Source organism: Corvus hawaiiensis, chromosome Z (genome assembly GCF_020740725.1).
Source record: "Corvus hawaiiensis isolate bCorHaw1 chromosome Z, bCorHaw1.pri.cur, whole genome shotgun sequence".
Taxonomy (NCBI): Eukaryota; Metazoa; Chordata; class Aves; order Passeriformes; family Corvidae; genus Corvus; species Corvus hawaiiensis.
Window position 1 is genome coordinate 73,855,718 of NC_063255.1, and position 24,543 is coordinate 73,880,260.

At 37.1% G+C, this 24,543-nt stretch overlaps 1 protein-coding gene across 12 annotated transcripts in view; it reads right to left on the minus strand.

The window, feature by feature from the left end:
- The window catches only part of PPIP5K2 (diphosphoinositol pentakisphosphate kinase 2), a 48,663-nt gene extending 24,123 nt beyond the window's left edge, over positions 1-24,540 (minus strand). For all 12 annotated transcript variants that reach the window (XR_007200778.1, XR_007200779.1, XM_048290733.1 and 9 more), the window contains exons 1-16: positions 24,454-24,540; positions 14,326-14,721; positions 12,634-12,829; positions 12,205-12,295; positions 11,141-11,226; positions 9,655-9,809; positions 9,196-9,297; positions 7,312-7,473; positions 6,073-6,194; positions 4,647-4,748; positions 4,012-4,098; positions 3,023-3,098; positions 2,828-2,937; positions 1,289-1,374; positions 542-667; positions 325-446 (exon numbers count right to left, since the gene is read on the minus strand). Coding sequence is in view for 10 of the 12 variants with exons in the window: in XM_048290733.1 (XP_048146690.1) it covers positions 325-446; positions 542-667; positions 1,289-1,374; positions 2,828-2,937; positions 3,023-3,098; positions 4,012-4,098; positions 4,647-4,748; positions 6,073-6,194; positions 7,312-7,473; positions 9,196-9,297; positions 9,655-9,809; positions 11,141-11,226; positions 12,205-12,295; positions 12,634-12,829; positions 14,326-14,469 (1,767 nt within the window). In the remaining 2 variants the exon portion in view is untranslated. The remainder of the gene's footprint in view (positions 1-324; positions 447-541; positions 668-1,288; positions 1,375-2,827; positions 2,938-3,022; positions 3,099-4,011; positions 4,099-4,646; positions 4,749-6,072; positions 6,195-7,311; positions 7,474-9,195; positions 9,298-9,654; positions 9,810-11,140; positions 11,227-12,204; positions 12,296-12,633; positions 12,830-14,325; positions 14,722-24,453) is intronic.
- Positions 24,541-24,543: the final 3 nt, after the last annotated feature.

The window sequence follows — 24,543 nt, forward strand, 5'->3', positions numbered from 1 at the left end:
AGATCTGTGGAGAAGTGAACAAGACAAATAATTGCATTAGAGCCCTGGACTTCAAGTGAGCAGAGTTTAGCTTGTTCATGGAATCTTATGGAGAAGAGCCTTGCAGGACAAAAGTGCCTCAGACAGGGCTGTTTAATTAAAAACTGTCTTCATCTGCTCAAACAACTTCAAGTGCTTGGCACATTAACTGGATACTTTTTCACACTGAACTACTCTGAAAATACCTTTTTCTAATAAACTGTAAATCTCTCCCAGACTTCAAAAGAAAAAATGAACTTAAGAATACCAGAATTTTAGAACTGAAAATACCATTTCACATTGTACCTTTGCAAAAGCTGCTGCAGTCATCTGAACTCGTCCCTCATCAGAAGCGTAGATTTTGAGATCATGTCGGTAAGTGCTATGTAATCTAAGTAAACCACATCCAGGAAATCCAGCATAATCTCCTATCAAACAAACATTTTGCTCTCATCTTGCACTTGATTGATTTATGACACTCAATTGATTTTTTTGAAAATTGTTATTGTAATTTTCTTTTTACCTTGTCCGCCTGGATACATACACCTGAAAGCTCTTCCAAGCTCCTCTGCTTGAACCCTGCCTGCAGGGGTCAATTCTCCTCCCCATTTTAGAACCAGAAGCAGGGATGGCTCATTTCTTCTATTATCTAATTGTACACAAAGAGAGGAGCTTAGGAGTGAAATCTATTGTTAATTTTTTTTTCCAAATGAACAAGAAATATTTGGTCTATGAAAAGCTTCATCAAAGGATCTCTTCAACATTATGTATCTTTCATAGCATTCTAACATTAAGGAAATATTGACCTGGTGAACTAAATGAGCACTTTAAACAGAGAAAACTGAAGTAGTTAAACTATGAAGAGAATATAAGTGAAAAATATTTAGCATGAATCCAAAGCAAAAAATAAATCAAGACAGAAAAATTAAAACAAATTGGATGCTAAATACCCTACAGTTTATAAATGTTCTAAAGATAGTAATTGTTCTGTGAGATTTTCTTATACTGGCTCAAAACACCACTTCGATGAATCACTGAAGTTTCTTTAATGTTACTTTTCTGTTGCAAAAGAGGAGGGTTAGAAGAAAAATTTACTACAGAGTTTTTAGGTGTACAATTCAGATTAAGATACTGTGAATATCTGCTAACAATACCTTCTTGAAAAACAAAATAGTCCTTCTTCTTAACATCAAGACATGTTATACTACTAGTCCATGACTATTTATATAGACATCATATTAAGTGATAAGGTACAAAAGTAATACAATACCTTCCTCTTCGCTAGAAGTCTTAGGGCAGCCATGAGGAAGATATGTTAACTGAACTTTGCGATTTATGCCTGAAAAATGCCCATACCTTAAGTGGGAACAGGAAAAAAAGAGGGGAAGAGGGAAAGACACATTTGAAATATTTTCCTCCAAAACTGCTAAAATCCTGTAATAGGATGTAATAAATCTCTTGTTGGTCAATGATTTGTGCATTTGATCACCATTTATTGAAGCAGTGCTTAGAATAAACATTAACTCAAGAAGCACAGAATTAGCAGAAATAACAACTATGCTACAATGAAACATCTTAAAATACTATCTAATTCTACTTTTTACAACACTGAACATAAAACTGGAACCCTCCTAAAACAACAACAAGCAGTATGGCACATGGCCTAAGTAATTTATCTATTCAGATCCAAAACTACAGTGGCTATCAGCATCCAGAAACTGGTCTCACAGTGTAGATGGCTACTGGTTTTATAGCCCATTAAGTTCTCAAGCAAAACTCAGTATTTAAAACAACTATCATAAATTTCAATAATAATTGTCTGTTCCCTGATATTTTTTTAATTACGAATTCCTATTACCATTTCACATTCTAGGGCTTGGAACACAAGCCCTATGAAGAACAACTGAGGGAGCTGGGGTTGTTTAGCCTGGAGAAAAGGAGGCTCAGGGGTGACCTTATCACTCTCTACAACTGCCTGACAGGCGATTGTAGCCAGGTGGGGATCGGTCTCTTCTCCCAGGCAACCACTGACAGAACGAGAGGACACAGCCTTAAGCTGTGCCAGGGGTAGTTTAGGTTAGACATCAGAAAAAAATTCTTCACTGAAAGAGTGATTGTGTGCTGGAATCGTCTGTCCAGGGAGGTGGTGGAGTCACCGTCCCTGGACGTGTTTAAAAAAAGGCTGGACATGGCTCCATTGATGAGGAGGTGTTAGGCCATAGGCTGGACTTGATGATCTCAAAGGTCTTTTCCAACCTGGTTAATCCTGTGATTCTGTGTGATCTTTAACAAACCTTGAAGCCTTATTTTTTTTCTGTTGTTTTCTTTGTTTGGTTGCGTTTTTGAAGTTTTTTTGAATTACTAAATATTTCAGGCTAAGTATACAAAGACTTATTTATTTTCAATCCTTAAAGTTTGCTGTAAGTAGACAAGTACCCATGGTTAAAGTTCTTACTGGCTCTACTGGACTTCATTATGTCACACTGCAAGAAGCAGACTCTGATTACAAATATTTTCATTTTAAAAACATGCAAGAAGACAAAATTTGCTATCAATGAAGGTAACTTTCTCTTGTTGAAACTATACTGAGACACTAGACACAGCAATAAGTTAAATTAAAAAGTCAAGGAGAAAAAAAGCAGTGATGGCCCATTTCAAACATGACATCCCTTCTCTTCAAAAACTTTGTGCTTGAATTATTATATTATTACATATTTGGTAACATTGCAATCCATGTAGTAACTGGTGAAACAGGTCAAAACAGCAGATATAACTTCATTGCTACAAAGCCTGAAAATTAGACACTTACATTTCTAACACAGTCTTTAGCTGTTCAAGTTTTGCTTTACTTTCTTCAATTTCAGAATCATTGTTTTGCCCAAGTTCTACAAGGAGCTGCCTTGCTATATCAAGCACTTCCTAAAGGAAGGAAACATAGGATTTAATTAAATAAATAGATTTCTACTTACAGAACATTATAGTAAAAAAATAAAGACAAACTTGCCTGAAGCTGTTTCGGTTTTTTCAGTTTCAGTTTTCCAGATTTATATCCATCACATTTTTCAAAGAGATCAAAAAATCTTTAACAGAAAGAGAAGTGATTAGAAAATTCAATTAATGAATTAAATTATTACTACTTGAGCAGGAGGCTCTTAAAGTGATCTAATATTAGCACCTTTACATTATTTGAAAGTCTGGTTAAAACCTGCACTACAGAGGTCAAACCAAGTTTTATTCAAATCCCATCTCCCCAGAAAGTCTCCCAACACATTAGGAAAATAAGAGCGCTGAAAATGTTCTCTTACTGACTTCTTAAGTATTAAAAAAAATATACTCTATTTATTTGAATGCTATAATATTTGAATATGCAGCTATGTCAATTCTTAATCTTCAAGAACGATCCTGAACAAAAGTAGGGACCAAAAATACCAAGTGAGCAGTCCTACAGTTCTTCAGCGTGTCCCCAAAATAAATAATTCGTTTTTTACTGAAACTGCACGTAGTTCCAGGTCAATTATGTAAGTCGTCTTATGAATGCTAACATAAAGATGGTAGCTACCATAAATTCAGAGTCATTGAACTTTGACAAAAATAAATAGCAAAAGTACTATGACATTGCATACAAGAATAGTTATGATAAAACGCAGAAGGCAGAAGTCATGGTCTAATGGACAACCAGAAATATTCTCTGCTACATTATTTTTAATAAAGACATTTATAGACACAAATGCATTTTCCATAAGATCAAACAGGACTGTTCACAAAGCACAGCATGTGTTGAAGGAAATCTACACAAGTAAGTGGACAGTCCTGTTAGAAAGAGTGGTGCATACTTGTAATTTAGTCCAATATCTAAAACTGTTGGATTTAGAAGAAAACAAAACAAAAAGCAACTTGCAATTGTGCAATTCCTGGTCAATTCACTGCTTGCTTAGCCCCCAAAACCCTATACTCTAAAATATGGAAAATAATTTTAATAAAGATTCCACTTACCTCTGATGTTTTACTTCCATTTTCATTTTTTGCTTTGGTGTTCGATCCCCATGGCGTATTACAGCTATAACACATCTAAGCTCCATCCTGAAATTTCAAGAGTTGTATTTCACAAGTCTGTATACATGGGTCTTTTATTTACTATTAAACTAACCATAGAGAATTGACAAAGTTGTAGTCATCTGACATAACTACAGAAGTGATGGAAACATATGCAAGAATAGAAGATTAACTGAAAATAATATAAGGTATGAAATATAAATACTGATTTTAAGACTTAGGTCACTACAGAATACCTATTTTAAGTGGTTTTTAAAACAAAGATTTTGAGGATCATTAAATGAGAGAGCATGTTTATTAGAAGCGCATATTAAATTGGTGCTGGAACAACGATTAGCAGTGGAAGCTATGCATAAAAGATGCTACACTTGAAAATCTGCTGTTCTATACTCAGCTTGACTAAGGGTGAAAAACTCTGACTGCTGGCATAGCAATTGTGATTCCTTCCTTGTTTTCAGCACACAAAACAAGCACTCATAGGCCAAAGTGGGCACACCTTGTAAAGAGAAAAAAAGATTCACACAAAAGTTACATTGGGAGTTTGTACAATTCAGATGTAGCTACTATTTTCTTACATTGTTCCAGAAGTGGTTGGCACAATAGGAATGTCTTCAGCTTCTAAAGGAATTGACCATGGTATTTGAAATTGGGGAGCAAGTTCTCTCATTATAATATTTCTAAAAAATGGGTTAAAAAAACAAATCAAGGAAGTTTAAAGCACAGCTTATAAAACATACACAAATGGCAAACCAAACAGATTATATATATGCATTTTTATTAATGTAGTTTTAGAGTACTAGCAGCCACAAATGTCTAGATACATATTTTTCTTTTAATTGCATAATAAAGACCACTTAAAAATTTAAAGCTATTACAACTGCTACAGGGACATTAGACTACTGGCCCTGTGTTTGTAATGAACTTCAGCTTTTCAACTCCACTTCCTGAAACAGTTCCTTGGATATGAATTAGTCTTGTTCATTTATATATGCAGACAATTGGATTCCTTAGGCCTAACTATAAGTGCTTAATAATCACCAAGCCATTCTCATCAAAGAGTAACTGCTGTCTTTCACCAGTAGTTTCTCAAAAGTTTCTGTGATAAAACTGGAAGAAGAAGTACAGCCTCTCATCTTAACTATAAAACGACAACACAGTCTCCACCTCAAGAAGGTTGGTACATCTAATGTTCTGGTTCACAAATATTTCATCAAAATACAATGAACTTCAGATTAATACCTACATAAGAAGCAGTAACACAGAGGGAAAAAAAAGTCCATCTTAAGGTAGAGAAAGCCAAAACATAATTGCTAAAAGTCTTGAAAAAACTCGCAAAATCTTTCATGTAAGATTTCAGACAATTAGATCATGCTGTATCTCATCATTAGTGCAATCTTGCTGTAAAGCCAGTCACAATGGGGTCAGCCTACTTTGAGGACAACACTTCCTTGGCATAGAGTTCTATACCCACTTCTGTATGATCCCTTGTTATACCTTTTTTTGCCTCTAGTGGCAGAGAAAAGATGGTATGATAGAAGACACCTTGATTCTATTTCAGTTTGGTTTTACAAGTATGAAACTGACAAATATACAAGTATACTCCAGCTTCAGATCAAGGACAATATACAGTAATTTGGACACATTAAACAGCAGCAATCACAACCATCCAGCAGTGCTTCACGACTTGAAAAGATCTCAGCTAACTTTAAGAACTTAAATCTTGCTTTCAAAATACTTATTCAGTTAGCTTTAAGCACTTTTAAACACTCAGATGTTTGGGATGATTTCAGGAATAAGGAGTTTAGTTAGAATTTATTTATTGACTTAGGATTCTCTTTAATTATATTTTTTTTATGGTTTATTTTAATGACTTTTAATGTGATATTTAATTTTTAATAAATAATTAATAATTAATAGTAATAAGAAATCTGTAGTACCTAAACTATAGTAATATACAATGGAGTTAATAAGCAAATCTGAAATAAATCAGAAAACTCTTACCCCAGTATCTTAGCACAATCATCATAGTATTTCATGGAGTTTTTCACGAAACTGAAGCCATTCACATCACAGACATAGGACTGTCCATTAGCACGTAGCAAATCAAAGCCACAAACTGTTTGCTGTTTTTAGGAATAAAAGTTCAAGTGATTTAGGACTGCCTATTCTAAACAAACTTTCTATTTTACCAGGTTATTCATCTGAAAACATGAAAAAAACATGACACATTTTACGCTTAGTATCTTTTGTCAGTTCCAGGTTAGGTTCACCCGTATCATGCAAACATCTTCCTGTTTTTAACTTTCCTGCATACCCCTAGCAGTATTAGTATTGAAGGTCAGGTTCACATGAGCACAAACTTCAAGATTTACAGCAACAATGGGCCTACAAATTCCCCTTTCTGACACAGGTTTGCTGCTACATACAGTTTTTAAGGATGGCAGGCAAGAAATTACAAAAAAATTGAAAAACCATTTTTGTCAAAATTTGACAACATAGTTTTGACATAGTATGACATTTTGATATACATGATAGTATTTAACAAGATACTATTGACATCATTAGTAGAGGCTACTAGAAGCTATTTCATCTGATTACTTTTTAAAATCTCAAAGCCCATTTTGCCGATAAAGGCTCCAGAATGAGATCACAGTGACACATGGGTAAGGAGACAGACTGAAAGCCTTTTTATAAAACAAGTGAAAGGAGGGTAAGAGACTGAATTAAGTTTTGAACAAAGGAATCCTTACAACGATACAGCAACCTTAAAATTATACAAAAATTGAAACTATCAAATTAATATCAAATTATTCAAATAAGTACCTAATCATGTCAGTACCAAATGAACAATTAATTTGTACCCAATGTAAATACTAGGTAAAAAAAGTTAAAAAATTTTACTGAAACTGTGTTTTGCCAACTTAGAAACTATTACCAAAATGTGTGAAAATACTATACATAGAATAGATACACTGTGGGCTGGCAAAGCACGATAGCAACACATAAATTCAGGAAACTAATGCAACACAAGGAACTTTTCAGAACTTTTCAATACATTAAAGGAAGACTCCTTCTTGATTAAAAAAAGACGTGGACATGGAAGCTTAACTTTTCACCTTCTTAGGAGTTCTGCAGCAATTACCACTGCTGGCTTATGCACTAAAACTCTGTGGAAGTTTCATGTAACAAACAATTAACTAACACTAAATGTTTGATCAGATAGGAAAGCAATCAGCTTACCTTAAAGGCAAGGCATACTTTCCAAGCAATTAACTTCTCTCTTGCATTCAGGATGACTGGATATCTCACTTCTTTTCCTTCACTATCTCGTTCTACTTTGCCATCCAGAGCTGGAGACTTCCGGGCCTCAGCATGAGCATAGTCTGGACCTACTGTGTACACCTGTATTGAAAAACAGGACCTCTTGATTAAGTGTAATTAAATTATGTTGCATAAATTTGCAAAATGCATGCATATAACTCAAACGTGACATCATCAAGAGATACTAGCTGCTTTTGTCATTGAAAAGGTCACGCTAAAGCATCTTCCTCAGTGGCATTCTCTGCCTTCAGAGAACACATACCATTTACTGACAGCCTAGGATAAAACAAGAAAATCACTCATTAAAAAACTCAATGAATAAAAATTAATTACTCAGTTATGATGGTACAGTGATGTAAATGTTTTCTTCTCCAAAACATCTGCAAAACCTGGAGAACAGGTTAGTTTGAGAATTATTTCAGTTTACTTATTATGGAATCTGGCTGCAGAACTAAGTCATTCTCTTAATTTAAAAAGTATGGTTACATTTTAGACAGGACTAAACAAAGCAAAGATCTGCCCAGCTTTAAGATGACAAGGTAGGAGCTTGAGAGAACAATTTTGTTATCTCTCTACTGCAATTTTGATGCTCACTGAAGAGTTTGGGGCATATGCTAAATGAGATTTGTCAGCAGCTCTTAAAAATAGGCCACAGTTTCTTTAATTAAAAAATAAACTCCAAGCATTAATAAAAAAAGTATTCAAGTAAAGCAGATGACTGTCAGTACTGCCAATTAACTGAATTCAGGCAAGAGGGTGAGTTCAGTGAAACCGCCTAATATAAAGCTGATAGTCTTGTTAAAAAATCCATTATTTATTTGGGGTGTTAAAAGCCCACTGCCCTTGATGACTACACTACAGCTAGTCAAAATAGTCCCTACCCCTCAAGCTATTTGCATTTCTTCATGTTTCAAGAAACCTCTTGGGAAGTTTGTAAAGCTCTTATACAATCATCTGTAAACACAAATTAACCTATTGCAAAGTGTTGCACAGAATAACCTTCAGAACAGTACACCACGGCATTTTTCTGAGAACATGAAAAGATTATTCTCCTCATATGCCACCAAGAGATACCAAGAAGCTGACTGCAATTAATAAAACGCCTTTTTGGATTAGACCTCACACTCTCTACCCCTGCACCTTTTTGTCTAAATATGGTGATCTCTTACATATTGTAGAACATTGGTTTCACATGTTTTGAAATGGGCTTAAAATAGCCAGAATGAAGACAAAGGGAAAGAAAGTTATCTTCACACATGGTTGGCTTAACACGTACTTTGTTATTGCTCTGTTTTAGCATTCTCTTATGGTACCTAATCTTTACTTCTGTTAAGAACTTAAGTGAACAAAAGAGTGAAAATTATTGCAGATAAGGTCCATGAAGGTTATTTTCTTTGACTTCATAAAATTTTAGCAAGTAACCTTTGCTTATTCATTAGCATACTAAGATCTATTTTGGTTAGATTTCTTTGTGACCTTTAACCTTCAGATAAAATATCTAGGCAGCATCTGTCAGCATAGGAAAGAAGATGATGTTCTGGCACTAATACAATACAAAAACCAGAAAGACAATATATTGGGTAGCAAGCCTCCAGCGCTTGATTCTAACAATGCAACCACAGCCACTCTATATTACAAGTACTATGTTTAGCTAGAATCAGAATTGCATTCTTTACTTATGAACTGTATTAAAACTCAGTTAAAATTAATCCTTGATAAAGATACACTATTACCTTTAAAACTGACAAGCTCTTTGAGTACTTGATTGTTCTAAATATAAATAAGAACGTGTAGTTGTCATACCTTCACATCAGTTCCATCTGTAGGCATGAATTCCTCATAAATATAAGAGCCTGTTTTTCTCACACTGCTTTCAGGAGAATAAACACTGCTTCTGCTGCCAATCTGGAAGACATATTTTTCCATTAAAAAACTCATAGGGTACTGCTAGTGAAACTTTAAAACAACCTAAAATAACACACTTTTACTGACAAAACACTTCCTGTATCAAATGAAGCAAGCTTTTGACCACTGCCAAAAGATTTTTGTAAGATTCTAAAAGTACATTCATAGTGTATGCTAAGAATCTGCAGTAGTTAACAATCTACTGCAAGAAACATAGGTCTTCATTCATCTACATGTTCTCCTGAAATTAATTCTCTGATCTGCCACTATTCCTCAGCAAGCAGGACATGACAGAATTACTCTGCAATCCTGTTAAACACCTACAGCTTTTCAATAGCTTTAGTACCATAACCTCACCTTTCGAAAGAGCCTCTGGCTTCCACCCCCAGCAGATGTTGGATAATAAATATAAACATTGTGGTCCTCAGCACTAACTGGCTTTTCTACAAAGGGCTTCTGGAAAATTTCTCCATTTACTTCCACATGATCTTCTCCTTCAATCAAGTTGCATTCTGAAGAAACAGCGCAAAGAATAGAGCTGTAATGGTATACTAATGGCATGCAATTATTAAGAGATCTGCATTAATGTTGCAGGTTGAAATAATAATATTGTATTACATCTTTGTTTCTCCGATTTGTTACTGACTGCACAACAACTGATGATTACATGCAGTATATGTTTGATGAACCATCTCTGATTATGTTATTTAAATACTGTGTTCTGGAATTTCTGTTGATTCCCTCAGTGTCAGACAAGAAATTGTCTCCTGCAGGTGCATAACCTGCATAATGTGGGATATTTTGGAAATGTTTTGAAGAGACGGAAGCACTGTTTGTCTTCTTTTTTCAGTGCCTCTCTCTGAAATATCAGGGAGCTGGCAGGTGAGAAGTACACGTGGTATGGTGCCAGACGCCACAGCACCTTCCACAGGGTTAGAACTGTCTCACGCTGTGTGATTCACGCACCCTGCACGTAAGATTAGGTCCTCTGGTATCAGCAATCAGGAATCTGGTATTCAATACTGGTTAACTGCAAGTAGCAGCTTTTATTTCACTTTTGAAGCAGAAATGTGTCCTTTTTTCCCTAGATCACACAGACGTTTTAATGAAAAATTCCCTTGACCTGTCATTGCAATCTCTTGCTGTTGCTTAAAGTCTTTATTTTAGTAGAAAAAGTTCAGATTGTTTCCAGTCACACAAAAAATTAATTCCAATTTATATTCATAGTACATTATCTGCAGATATATCTAGTATAGATTTCCAATATACATTGGAAATCTATTCTTATATTCTTCTGCTTATACTCAGAAGGGAAGGTATTCAATAGCCTAACTTGTTTCTGTCAATATTACCTTCCTAAGGAAAATTACTAATAATTGTGGTTAATATAACATCCTGAATGCTGCTCTCTTCGATGACATATTAGAATCTCAGTTCAGGTAAGGAGGCCCACATATTCTAGTTGTTCTATGATGTCTGTAAGATGTATGGTGTCAAAATTATATTTCTCAGTTGCAGACTTCTACTGCCTGCTGGGATAGAGTTAATTTTCTTCACAGGAGCTGGTATGATGCTATGTTTTGAACTTGTGACAAAAAAGTCTTGATGTTTTTCTTAATGCTGAACAGTGCTTACACAGCCTGAACCTCTTTTCTTTTTCACATATGGCCCCCCACAGCCATAGGGGTCAATCCACAACACCACTTTAAATGCTGGTGAAGAAATCAAACTCGAAAAATGAATTGTCTAGGCAGTAAAATTTAGCTTTCCACTATGTACATACTGTTCCGCAGGGGAAACACAGAGATGCTAATGGTTGATAGTTTATCTCTGTTCTTTTTACCTTGGGGATTGTTTGGATCACGGTTCAGAACTGCATAGCGAGGAAGTAAAATGCCTTCAGCTTTAAGAATACCATAGACTTCTCTTCTAGAAGAAAAGAACAAATATTGCACAATGAGCCAGCAAATCCTGCTGATATTTGCAGTTTATAGTCCATGAGTAAAGGAGGAGAAAAATAAACATAATTTTTTTTTCAAATCACACAGGATAAGGTTACATATATAATACTCTTCTTACTAAAGAGTCTACTGACAGCTTTAAAGGTCACTGACACAGCTATACCTTTGCAGTGATCTCTTCAACATCAGTAAAAACACACTTTGCAATGCCAGTCCTTTCCTTTCTGGCAGTGCAACAGACACTTACACAAAACAATTGTCTTGTTTAAGGAGATTTTCAACTGTTCATGGTAAAATTTATACAGAACAGTAACTGAAGGCATCCAAAATAGTAAGTCTGCTCACTGTTCAGAAGGCTCCAGTGTTTATGTATTTTGCTCACTATTAGTAGTTTTATTAATGTTTGCTATGCATGACCTCAGCGCCAAAGGAAAATTCACTTTCAGTAACCACATGACCTTTGAGTACAAACAACTTCTGTTAAGTATCATCTTTACAGGAAAAAATACTGTAAATCAAATGAATTCTACAATTATAGGAGCTTGCACAGCTGCTATACATGCTATCCTATATGTATGTTAAGAGTTTAAACTTTTTTATTTGCTAAGCTTTAGAAAAATGCATCACCGAACTTCTAACTTGGTAAATTTTCAGACACATAATGTAAAAGCAGCAAAAAAACCCAAAACCACCCCTAAAGACACATCCCAGAAAACGATGCATACATTAATAAAGTGTAACATTCACCGTAATTTTATTTAAACTACTGTACAATCATGGAATCATAGGATCGTTTGAACTAGAAGAGATGTTAAAAATTATCTAATTCCAAACCCTCCACCATGGGTAGGGACAATACACCGGAACTGTTGCTCTGCAGTAACAACAAATTTTTATAGTCTCTGACAAAAACGGGTTGCTTTAAAAGGTGATTAATGTTATTTACCTGTCCTGTATGTGGTACTGCATATTCAAGTCATTGATTACGAATGGATTCCTGAGTTTTGCATAGGCTACTGCTTTGTCCAGAGGAAACCCTGTTTATTAAGACAAACAAATTAAAATTACAAGACACGTTACCATTAAATAGTTTGGAACCTTTGTATTAGATCACTATTTCCACTGGCTTCAGAAGTATTTACCAGTGGAACAGCTATTTTTGAACCATGTCAGAGAGGACCTTCTCAAGCAATGTAAACAGTATCATTTAAAAAACTCGCATTTTAAAAGTCAGTTGTATTATATTAAAGAAGACAAATGAATCACTTCCTAGGAAAATCCAATAAAACTGCAAGACAAAAAACCTAAAAGGACTTTCAAAGAGCTTAAATAATTTAGATGTCACAAGTATTTATGGTATTATTAGAAGATTTACCTTTAGAGTGAAAAGAAATGAGACAGTCACATAAAGGCCAGTTTTCTACTGGCTCATTCAAAATAACATCCTCTTCAAATATCACCACAGTTATATACTTAAACATGGAGAGGCGTTCAAGAATTTCTTTCATTGGTTTGGACTTTGATTTCTTAGCCATTGAACAAATCCCAACTGCAATTTGTCTTTCTGGTGGCTGGAAAAGAGGCACGGGGGAAGGGAATAGTAATTATTGTGTGTTCTCAAAACACAACAGGGTTTTAGCAGCACAATACTACAGCAGGTATTTTCTCTTAAAATTCACATGCTACCTTTAATTTAGTTTTTAATCAAGTAAATTGCTAGCAGATAACAAAATGCAGCATAACAGCATATCACACAGCATCCTCACAAAAAATGCCTCAAGACTGAAACTGTTTAATAGCTCTATTACTTTTTGTAAGTGTTGTTACCAGGAACAAATAGACATGATCAAAGGCTAAGTCAGAAGTGTTGAACCTGAACAAAATCATACTTAGGGCTTATTCTGACATTAACTAATAACTGATTTTTCAATTATGTCATTTTTTTTGATGTCTAATTAACAGTCACCTAATATTACAAGTGAATTATGAAAAGGAAAACTAGAAAACAAGAAACTACTATTTTAGATTTCTGACCTATTTAGTGCATAAACAGTTTTGCTTTTTTTGTATACTCTGTATTTACTTTCATGTTAAACTTTCACTAATTTCTTTCTGCCAGTGGTACTTCTAAAGGCAACTGCCAACCTACTTTGCTCTTTAAAGAAAGATTGCCCACAGAGCAATACTTTAATTCAACTTACTGCTTTTTGAAAATATAGCCAGCTACCTTCCCTTGCTAAAATAGATTAACTGAATTGAGCTACTTGAGCTGCTAATTTTGGACTGCTACTCTGCATTTCCAAGTTACTTCTAATCATGGGAAGTGCTTTAGCAACGCTGCCTAGCATTTAAACTTTTAGACATACAATTAGTGAAAATTCAATCTATTCCATAAAGTGAAATGTTGCAAAAAGAGCAATGAACAATTAAAAAAATTATATGATGACTCATGCATAATAAAATTAAGAGTTTGTCTTAAGCAAACGGAAAATTGGTGAGCACAATGCTAAAACACAATTCAGAACACTTTATAAAGATAATAAAGTAAGGTATAATTTAAGATTAACTTAGTTTGCACTTTCAATATACCAAGACAAGGAAGAACAACAAAAAAAAACCACCCCAGAAGTTAACTGAAGCACACAAAAGAAAAATTCTCAATAATTTTTTGCTTCCAACTGTCCAAATAAATAAAACAGAGGCTTATGACACCATCAAGTTCGTTCCCAGAATCCAAATCAAGTCTGCAAAGCATGCACATCAACCTAATTTGCCCTGAAACGCTCTAAAATCAAGCATATCTATTTCAAGGTATACTTAATTTTCAGGTTTCTTTTCCAGACATTACTGACAGATCATTATCTGAGTAAGAACAATTTCTCAATTTAGAACACCATTTCAGTATGAGACTTACATGAGCTAATGCCATTTTTTAAAAATAATGAAATACTGAAAAATACTTTTTTAAAATATTTTTTAGAAACCATTTTTGAAAAAAATTTTGGAAATAATCAAAAATAACACTCGAGAACAAAGAATAGTAAACAAGTGTCCCTACAGTACTTACAGAGTCATACTCTTCCTCCTCTTCTTCCCCATGGTCATAGAAGTGTTCATAATCTGTAGATCTGGCTGAATCCAATAATCCTTCTCCATCTTCTCCACCAACAAAGAATCTGGGAGGATCATTCTCTGTCACATTAACAGACATGGTTACAAGACCTACAGAAATCTATGTAAAAATTACAGGCACTCTTGCAGCTGAGATTCTGGGCATGTTTCCCGCTGACTCGGGAACACTAAAGTCCCTTCCTCTTTGATGTTGCTTGAGCAGTGTTGCCACTGTGATTGCGTTGTTTACCAGGCACTGTTTAACTGGTTATCATCTGCTCATTAATGATTAGAGTTGCTGCTCCAAGAAACAATATGCTGGTGCTTCCCTGAGACAGTATGACGTTTTAACCTACAAGAAATAGACAAAAAAAAAAAAAACGACACACTTGATAAGGGGAGATAAAATAAACTCTTCTCATTCAGAAAAAGTGTTCGAACATTTACGTATCTCTGAGCAAAGCATCACAAATAAAACAGTGCGCATCACACACAGTCTACACTTTTAGAGGTATGTTTAGAGCATCGGGAATAGTTTCAAAATTATTATCAAACTACTGATGTATAAATTCTAGAAACAGATAATATAACGCGCAGAAGTAAAAGCTGGCAAATGCATTTTTTTCCTAAGGTAAAAACGCTAAAGTGGAGAGTATATATTTTACATAAAAAATACAACAAAAATATTCTCAAATATTTACAATATTTAACTCACTATCCATGTCATCAGCTGTTTTTTTTCCACAGAAGTTTTGTGATCAAGTGGCAATGGCAAGCAGACAGTAGAGCTAATGAAATATAAAGCCACCATTAGGACTACTAAAAAAAACCCCAGTCTTAAAACTCAAGTGAATCTTTTCTATGAAAACAGAATGTATGCAACAGCTTGCAACAAAGTGTTGCCTTATTTTCACTCTGAAAAATTAAAAATTACAGAGATGGACACTAGCACTGCCTTCTGACAAAAGTACTTCTAACCACTAATGTAGCAGTGAAGTGAACATATATTGCGCCCTTTTCACCTGTCATGTGAAAATAAAATATTGGCAAAATAACTTGTACACAGAAACAGACCCACATATCAGGCATCTGTTGTTTTAACTACTTAACTGATGCTGTGAGATGTAGATGGCTTTCTAAGACTAATTAAAATGCATCACTACTACTTAGAAAATTAACAAGCAGTTACTTGTTTAGGAGCTCATCTGATCCAACGTGTTAGGTTGTTTATTTGTCAGGTCATTACGCAAGTGCCATTCAACAGTGATGTCTCAGCAGAACTGAATTTGTTTTTAAATATCAGTCAAAATGACTCTGGCTGTCCTATGAACTAAGTGAAGCAATAGTAAATTCCCAGTGGTGGACAACCATTCAGCTTCCTGTGAATGGGGATGGTAAACAAAGCAAAAGTTGCCCAGAAAGAATCTGCCCTAATTCAGAGGCTAGATGTGGGTCAACAGTACAGAAACATCAGATCCAGAAGCTGAAACTGAGGTCTGAGCATAAGGATCCTGGGCTGACAGAAGAGGATTAAAAAGATTTATTTCTTAAGCCTATTTGCTATGTATCTGTTGTCCTTCAATTCTGCTACAAAAAATTATTTTCCCTTAGAAGGTGAAACTGTAGTTGTTTGCCCTTCAAGCAATAAGAACAAGATGAAATTTCAAACACCTAATTCATCTGACTGTCACAAGAATTAGAAATTGGGTGTTGAGGTAAATTAACCCTGTTTATGACATGGTAAAGAAAGAGCTTTCCAAATCCTGTTTCTAGCAAGCTTCAGAAAGGCAGAGGTTATTGCCAACATGTACTGGCAACTAGCACAGAATTCTGTAAAGGTATCAAAACCAAAAAAGACAACCCCAAAAACCTCTGATAAAGCCTAAAAATGAAGATCCTCTTGGATCACCTTCCAAATCTGTACATTGGAAACCAGTTTCTTAATAGCTTTTTAAAACTTAAGATTTTCTCATGAAGAAGGAAGAACAACAACTTGAAACAAGTATGTGGAAGGTCTTAAAACAAGATTTTTAGGTCTTCTCTCTCCTACCTATTCCTGTAGTACACTTCGTGAGAGCAGCAGAAGTTACGAAGTTTATGTACAATTGATGACTGGGTATTTCATGGGGATGTCTGACTGAAGGGAAATAGACTGAAGGGAAAGAGCAATGTATTTGTCTACAAATGACACAAAGATATAATGTGACACACTTACTTCCCCAACAAACCTATCTGAAAACTCATTGTTCTGCTACCTTCCTCATTCAAGAATCAGGAGACTGCTGGTGTTATGAGTGGCAAGCATAGTGCAGTGGGGCTTCCTTTGTGGAAAACAGACTTTGAACAGCCACATAGTTTGCTTGGAATTAACGGTATTTCATCCAAGATTAACATTGTTCATCCGCTTGAAGGCAAATGAATTACTAGACTGCCACTCCATGCTACTGTCACTAGGCCCCAGAGTCTTCATACAGTTTGTAAAAGTAACACCAAAGGCAACAGATCAAAAAAGGATACTGACATTTTTCAGGCTTATAAACTACTGCATGAACTCACTGAATTGCATATAAACTGGCATTCTGACTGCTGATGGTTGCCAGCTTATCTCCCTGATGGCAGATGCTGTAAGCTACAGTCATTACCATATATTTGTGTCAGGATATATTTAATAAATTATCTATTTTTTAGACTTCATGCTTTCAGAGATGAGAATTAAAATTCTTTCCCCCCAAATGCTACAATAAAAATGGAGATATCCCCTTCTTTCTTGTGGTATGTGAAATAAAAATAAACCAAGAAAAGAGACAAGCGAAGAGAAATACTAAGTGACTGCAACTACAGTGAACAACTTACACAAGTCTCCCAAACACCATTTATAGTTATCTGACATCAAAAATACAGTAAGAGCACGCTTAAGTAAACACATGGTTCTCTAGCTGTATGCCAAGGAGAACTAATAAATGGCAGAGCAGTAAGATGGAGCTGTCTTCCTGCTTCAGAAGTACTATCGGTGCTGATCGGAGAAGCTTCCAGTACACGGTGCCCTATGCAGAATTCCATCTTGTTGCCCCTTGAGCATGTAAGTCTTCCCAGTATCATTTTTCTTACTAAGAAGTGATCAGCAGCAGCAGCAATATAAGGGGCAGAGATACTTAATGGTATATCTTCTTGTACTTGGTGCATTAGCATAAGCCTCAGTAGATAGTGAATGTTAGAAAATTATGTACTCATCTCAGCCATGAACGACTGCACTGTAAGCAAGACAAAACCCGAAGCTTTGTGTTGAAATATGCACTGACCTAATTCCAAAGAGAACATAGAGAACATCAACCACCTCCTACTGTGCAATGACCTCTCCAGGTAAAATTAACTAGACTATGTTCTGTTTAGACCTCACCTGTTACACAAGGCTTCTCTTTCACAGCTTATAAATTTAAAAAAATCTTCACTTTCCGGGAGAAATGTACTGGTGTTCTTAAAAAGGCTTTCAATCAAATGTGTGGCCTGTCGACAACATGATATGTCTTGGCCAAAAGTGCAAAAAAACCCCCCAAAAATAAAAACCCCAAAAAAGGATAAAACAACATTCTAAATACGTAAAATCAGAGATTTTGATAGCCTGTGCCCTGCATTACAAGTTCCGTGTTTACTCCAGTGGTGCTCTACAGATTTTTCTTCTAACAGAATATTTCTCCATTTTTACAAGAATATTCCAAAGGAATTCCAAAGCATATTCTGAAAGAATAAGCCAAAACCTAGTCCTCACTGTGTTAACAGATACATCCCCAGTTTTTCTGTCCTCATTCCACATGTTTCAGCAGCTCAGGGATCCAGCCCCAGTGTTTCCATATTTACTTAGAGCATAAAGATTAGTATTCGAGTAACTGTAGGCAACAAATCAGTTCAACACAGCAGCAGTGGTCTGAACAGTCATGAAAAAAGGGCTCAAAGTTTTAACACTCACATTTTGAATACTAATAAGAACATATACAACTCCTGTACAAACAGAAGCACTTTACCAAATTTTCTTCTGTGCCTCTGTAGCCATCAGAAGAATAAATATATACTTTCTATACTCCACACTAATGGGAAGTAATGGAACAAAACTGTAGTAAAAGTGCTTCGTATCTGTTATCTCAAGAAAAAAAGACATCATGCATTAGTTACAAAACGTCTCTAAATTACCAACCACTCAGGAAAACAACTTCTTAAAATGCCATTTTATCAAAACAGTGACATTTACATTGTGGAATTTATCAAACAAATAACAAAGAATCATAAGTAGTGCTCATCTGTTACATGATTCTGCACATATATATACATAATAGTAACAAAACAGACCACTGCCCTGCGCTCTACCCCCATATTGCTCCTTTTAAAATTTAAGTTTTTACCGCTGTAGGCATATTCCAACTGTATCCCTTATTAGCTTCCAGCAATTTAAATTATTTCACTAAAACCCAAATAATGTTAATAGCAATTTTTCAGACAGTCTCAAGTGAGTTGGTTGGACAAAAGGTTTTCACTATCTTCCTGCCCTGCTAGAACCATTATGGCTAATATTTTCATTAACAGTACATTTAGCAGCAAAAATGTTTGCCTGACTCCTGCTGAGGCATTTTACCCTTTTTAAAATTCCAATTCTGCAATATGATTTACAGTGTAAGAAACCATCAGACAGCCAGTTTGTTGGGTTGCTGGTGATGCAAGACAGTATGAGGAGGAAACAACATGGAAGCAGAGGACAGACTGGAAGAAGACAAGACCAATGGAATCTGATAGCTGAGAGCACCAAGTACTGCAATCCCAAGTGCTCTCCATGCATGTGTGACACCTTTCTACCTTTCTACAGATGATTCAAAAAAAGTTGATAATACTTCAAACTTAAATGTGATACTTTAGAACTACTAACAGGAGCCCATACTTGAGAATAGCATTTCTTCAGGTCTGACAAATGACCAGGAAGAGAGAAGAGACAGGACAGTCAAAATGCAGAAAAAGAGGGAAAGGATGCCAAAACCAGAAGCTGCTGAAGACAACGCTGTCAGTAAACCATACATGACTTGTTTGTTGCTGTACCTTACACAGCAAGAGATACATATTCTCGCCAATTTAAAACTGGACAGAATTTAAACACAAAATTTCTACTGTGTCATGTAATCAATAATAAAAAAAATAACATTTACATGCAGATGTTGTTCTGTTCCATCACACATCCTGTGAGACGCTGAGCAGTAGCTGTCAGCACGTTACTGAGATGGACTAAATCTAAATAAATGTGTTGAGCCGCTCTATCCCAGTATCTCTTAACCACAAAGAATGTTATAGTTACTGCCTGATATTATTTTTACACAGTACTAAAACCTCAAACCCAAACAACCTAAACAAACAAACCAACCAAACCCCAACAAAGAAAAACCCACAAAGAAACAAATCAAACAATAATCACAGAAAATTCAAGGGTTTCAGATAAGTACTGGAATTTGTAAGGTCCAAGTATACTACACGAAGCTGAGAAAGACCTTTGGCTCTCTTTATCAAATACAAACTTCAACAGTCTTAAGAAGTTTATCATCACCTTCAGCAACTCAGCTCTTTGCAGTAAGATTAAGCAGGAACTCCATTGATGTACAAAATAACAGACAAGAAATAGGCTAAAAAGGGGTAACAAAGGAAAAAGATTATTATAAAGTCTACATCACACAGCTTTACTAGACCTAAGTCACCTGCTCCGATCTTGCGTCAAACATTGAGATCCAGATTTCACAATATGCTAACACATTCCCTAATCATGACAAGAATCTCCCAGAAGAGAAGATGAAAAGTAGCCTTTATTTATTGCTTTTAGCCAGACACTGATTCTGCCTACAAGCCAAGCACAGCTCTCAGACTGCCACATGAAACGCCATAATCTCTGCAAATGACAATGGTGAACATGTTAATTTCTTTCTGTCTGTGGGAACATTGCAAATATTTTTTACAATGTTCCAGAAGCATTACTATGTAGTAGTTTATGCATTACTCCATCAAAAAAATTAACAGCAGTTCCCATTTCAAAAGAGACTATCCACTTTTCAGTTTCATTGTACTGAAACCTGAAAAACCCTTCTTAAGAATAAAAGGAGTCTTCCTTGCCAGGTAAGTGCCTGCATTTGGTTTACACGGTAAGGCTTTGGCGGTGAGTGGGCTGCAGGGGTGGCTTCTATGAGAGACACCAGAAGCTGCCCCTGTGTCAGACAGAGCCAGTTCCTGTCAGCTCCAAGATGGAACTGCTGCTGCCCAAAGCTGAGCCCCTCAGCCATGCTGGTGATGCCTCTGCTATAAGGTATTTAGGAAACGGTACAGAACACTGCACAGAAGCTGGGAGGGTGAGAATAACTGAGAGAAACAACCCTGCAGATGCCAAAGTGATTCAGAAAGGACATGTAGGAAGTGCTCCAGGCACTCAGCGATTCCCCTACAGCCCACCACAGTAAAGCAGGCTGTGCCCGTGCAGGCCCATGGAGGTCCACAGTGGAGCAGACATCCACCTGCAGCCCACAGGGAAGCCCATGCTGGAGCAGGTGGATGTACCCTGAAAGAAGATGTAGCCCACAGAGAGTCTGTGCTGGAGCACCTGGCAGGAGGTGTGGCCCATGGAGAAGACACATGGACAGGAATGCTGTTCCAGGCTGGAGCCTTGTTTTACTGAGGGGATCATATTCAGTGTTCAAGTGGTTCTATATGGACACATAAATTCATATATTAGAAAAGTTATGTAAAAAATGTGTCATTGTATAGTAAGGAAGCATAAAATGGTTTGGGTTTGAAGGGACCGCAAAGATCATCCAGTTCCAAATCCCTGCCATGGGCAGGGAACCTTCCACTAGACCAAACTGCTCCAAGCTTGATCCAACCTGGCCTTGAAGACATCCAGGGATAGGGCATCCACTTCTCTGCATAACCTGTGCCAGTGCCTCACCACCCTCTCAGTAAAGAATTTCTACATAATATTTAATCTAAATCTCTCTTTCTTCATCCTGAAGTCATTCCCCCTGGTCCTGTCACTATAGGCCTTTGTAAATAGTCCCTCTCCAGCTTTCTTGTAGTCAGTCTCCCTTTAGTTACTGGAAGGTGCTCACAGAAGGCCAAATTTGTCAAATTTACCTTAGTGAAGTCACACTGGCTGTCACCCATCACCTTATTTTCCAAGTGCCCCAGGTGAATCTGCTCCAAGATGTTGCTTAGTAAGCACCTGGTGGCCAATGAATGTGTTTTCTGGGGAAAAAAAAAAAACTACTGCACTGTTACTCACACTCCATCTTCAGCAGTAATGTATACATGCAGATGCTTTCACCCACACACTTTTAGGTGTGGACACCTAAAACCTAGGTGGTTAGGACCTAGGTGGTTAGGACACACTTCTGACAAACAGAAAACAGGGAGTTGAAACCTCCGAGACAGAAGAGAACAGAGACAGAATTTGTCCTGTTTCATTCAACTGTTCTAACCACTAGGCTACCATAATCCAACTTCACTTTCCTCATGCACCGCCACGTGGGGTTTTGCTGGTTTTTTTGTTGGGTTTGCTTGTTTGTTTGCTTTTTTGTGTTTTTGCTATTGATGTTGTTTTTAACGTGGCCTCTGGATTGCTTTTTACAGGAGAGGGCTTGCTGATCAGCATTCTAAGCACAAGACAGGTCCTTAGTCTGCCAAATCTTACCAATGAGACACTTGCAAACACCCACTCTCAAGCATCAGGAATCCAGAAATACCCACTTTACTGGCATTTCCTACTGGAAACAACTCTGCTCAATGTTACTTACAGGAGTACCTAACATTTCTCAAAATTCTGTATATCTAGGCTAGCTAACAAGCTTCAGTTGCCTAAATCTTCTTCTGGGGACCCTTATTATTTTCTAAGAACAATGGATGTTTGTACCAAAAGTAATATTCAGCCTGATCCTCTGTACTACAGTATCTTCGGGGACAGACTAAGAAGAGTTGTGCCGTGCCATGTACGCCAGGAGTCTGTTAAGAGGCCAGCTTTGCAGCAAGGAAATACATGCCTTCTAGGTTCTTGATGAATAAGACTTCTAGTCTTAAAGCACAACTGTTACAATTTTCCAAGAGTAATTACTTGGCTGATTTCCCCATGTCTGCTTTCTCTCCCAGTAATTATATAGTTAGTTAGGCAAAGTATTTCCAGCAATTTTGAATTACCAAACCTAAAGTGAAATAACTTTTCAATGGGTCTTACCCTGACCAAGTTCTTTGCTTGCAGAACTTATTTTTCCCTAATAGTTCCCCAGCAGAAGAGTGACTTTTCAGCACATGTAAAACTCTTGAGTTTTATCTCCAAATACTGCAGTGTCACAGGCTTACTTCAACTTTCTGGTTGAAACTGCAAAATAAACTCTTACTATCCTTTAACAGAAGTGTTAAAACAGCCTTAGAAGTCTAGAAAAACCCATCTGGTAAATATCATTCTCTTACCTTCCAGACAGAAAGGCAGTATTATTTTAAAGTGGTAAACTACACAAACTGACATCTGGCATGTGTTTTGTCTCCTGCACAGCCACAGAATAGATAACCTTCACATTCATTAATCTCCAAGTTCCTTTCTAAATCAAACTCTGTCAAACACATCACATAAAGTCATTTATATTTGAGACAAGTTTGAATGTTTCAGGAAGGCTGGCTTCCAAAATTTTAAAGATCCCACTCACAGATGTCAAAACAGCTTCTCCAGATTCTCACAAAAAACTTTAATTCAATTTTGTAACGATGAGAGGTTTTGCAAAAAAAAATCTGCACTCAAGTTCATTTGGCTCAGTCTCTGGAGGCCTGATCTGTTCTAACCACAACTGCCAGAAGGGGAAACTTTCTTCCTTAGAAAGAAACAGACAACCAAGACAAGCCAACCAGTATAAAAATTTGAATTTCTCACATATTGAACCACAAGAGGCATATTACATCACAATATACCACAAAAAAGTTTTACGTAGCAAGAATAATTTTGTTACTGATTGATCAAACCTTGTTCACTAAGACAAATATGGATTCAGTATGAATTTTGATACTCCAAGGAAAAAAACAAGCTTGACTTATTACTCAGAGTACAAAGATGATACAGAAGGGATGCAAAAAAGATGTAAGCTTAAACAGATACAGGGAAACAGCACTTAAAAAGACAGATACAACAATGCAGAAACACTGTTACTAACAGCTGTGAAGGGTACCCCAGTTAGAAGTAGTTTGCATGAGAAAGAAAACTACTTATTTCCTTGTGGTTATGACACTGATCACCCCCAATCTTCCTGCTTGTGGCTAACTGCAGCCAACTGCCACAGGTGAACAACAGAAGTGCCAAACCCCCAGCATTTTCAAAGCTAACAAATACTCTGTAAAGTTCCCATGTTCTGGAAAACACCACAAAAACAAAGATAAATGTTACACAGGACATGCCGTCTATACATCTCTCTCATCTCTGCTCCTGACATGTAATCAATTCTCAGCTTTGGGGCTGCTGCTGCTTTTCCTCCCCCCTATTTTAATTACAGATAGCAATCTCCCTTGCTCCAACTTATATTATACTGAATTTATCATCAGTTTTCGGGACGTTAACAGTGTTCCAAACGCAGAGCTCCAAGAGATGCTCTATCACCTCCCTTCCCACCCCCGTTTAGGCACACGCCACCTTCCACCCCGTGTACATCTGTACCAAAATGCTTCACTTGACACTGACAGCACCGCACGCTGCAACCCCACACACCCGCCCGGTGTGCGGCACCACCGCTGCTTCAGCGAAACCCTGTCCGAGAGCAGAACGATCCAAAGACAAAGCGCTGACCGCGCACACGGGCCGCGCGCCGCAGCAGCCTCGGGCGTGCCCGAGGACAGGCGGGGGACCAGCGGGGCTCCCGCGCTCCGGGGCCGGGGCCGGTGCCCACCGCACCGCCCGCGCTGCCCGCCCACCGCGACACCGCTTCTCACGGGAACTCTCGCTCGCCTCAGCCGCCGTGCTGCCTACCCGCGTCCTGGCTGGGCCAGGAAATGGGAAGGAGGGAAAGGCAGGAAGGGAAGGAAGGAGCGGACACCTCACCTGCCCGCGGCGGCCCCGCGCTGTCCTCAGGAGGCGGTGCCGCCGCTTCCCCGCCCCCTCGCCTCCCTACCGCCACTTCCGGGGGCACCA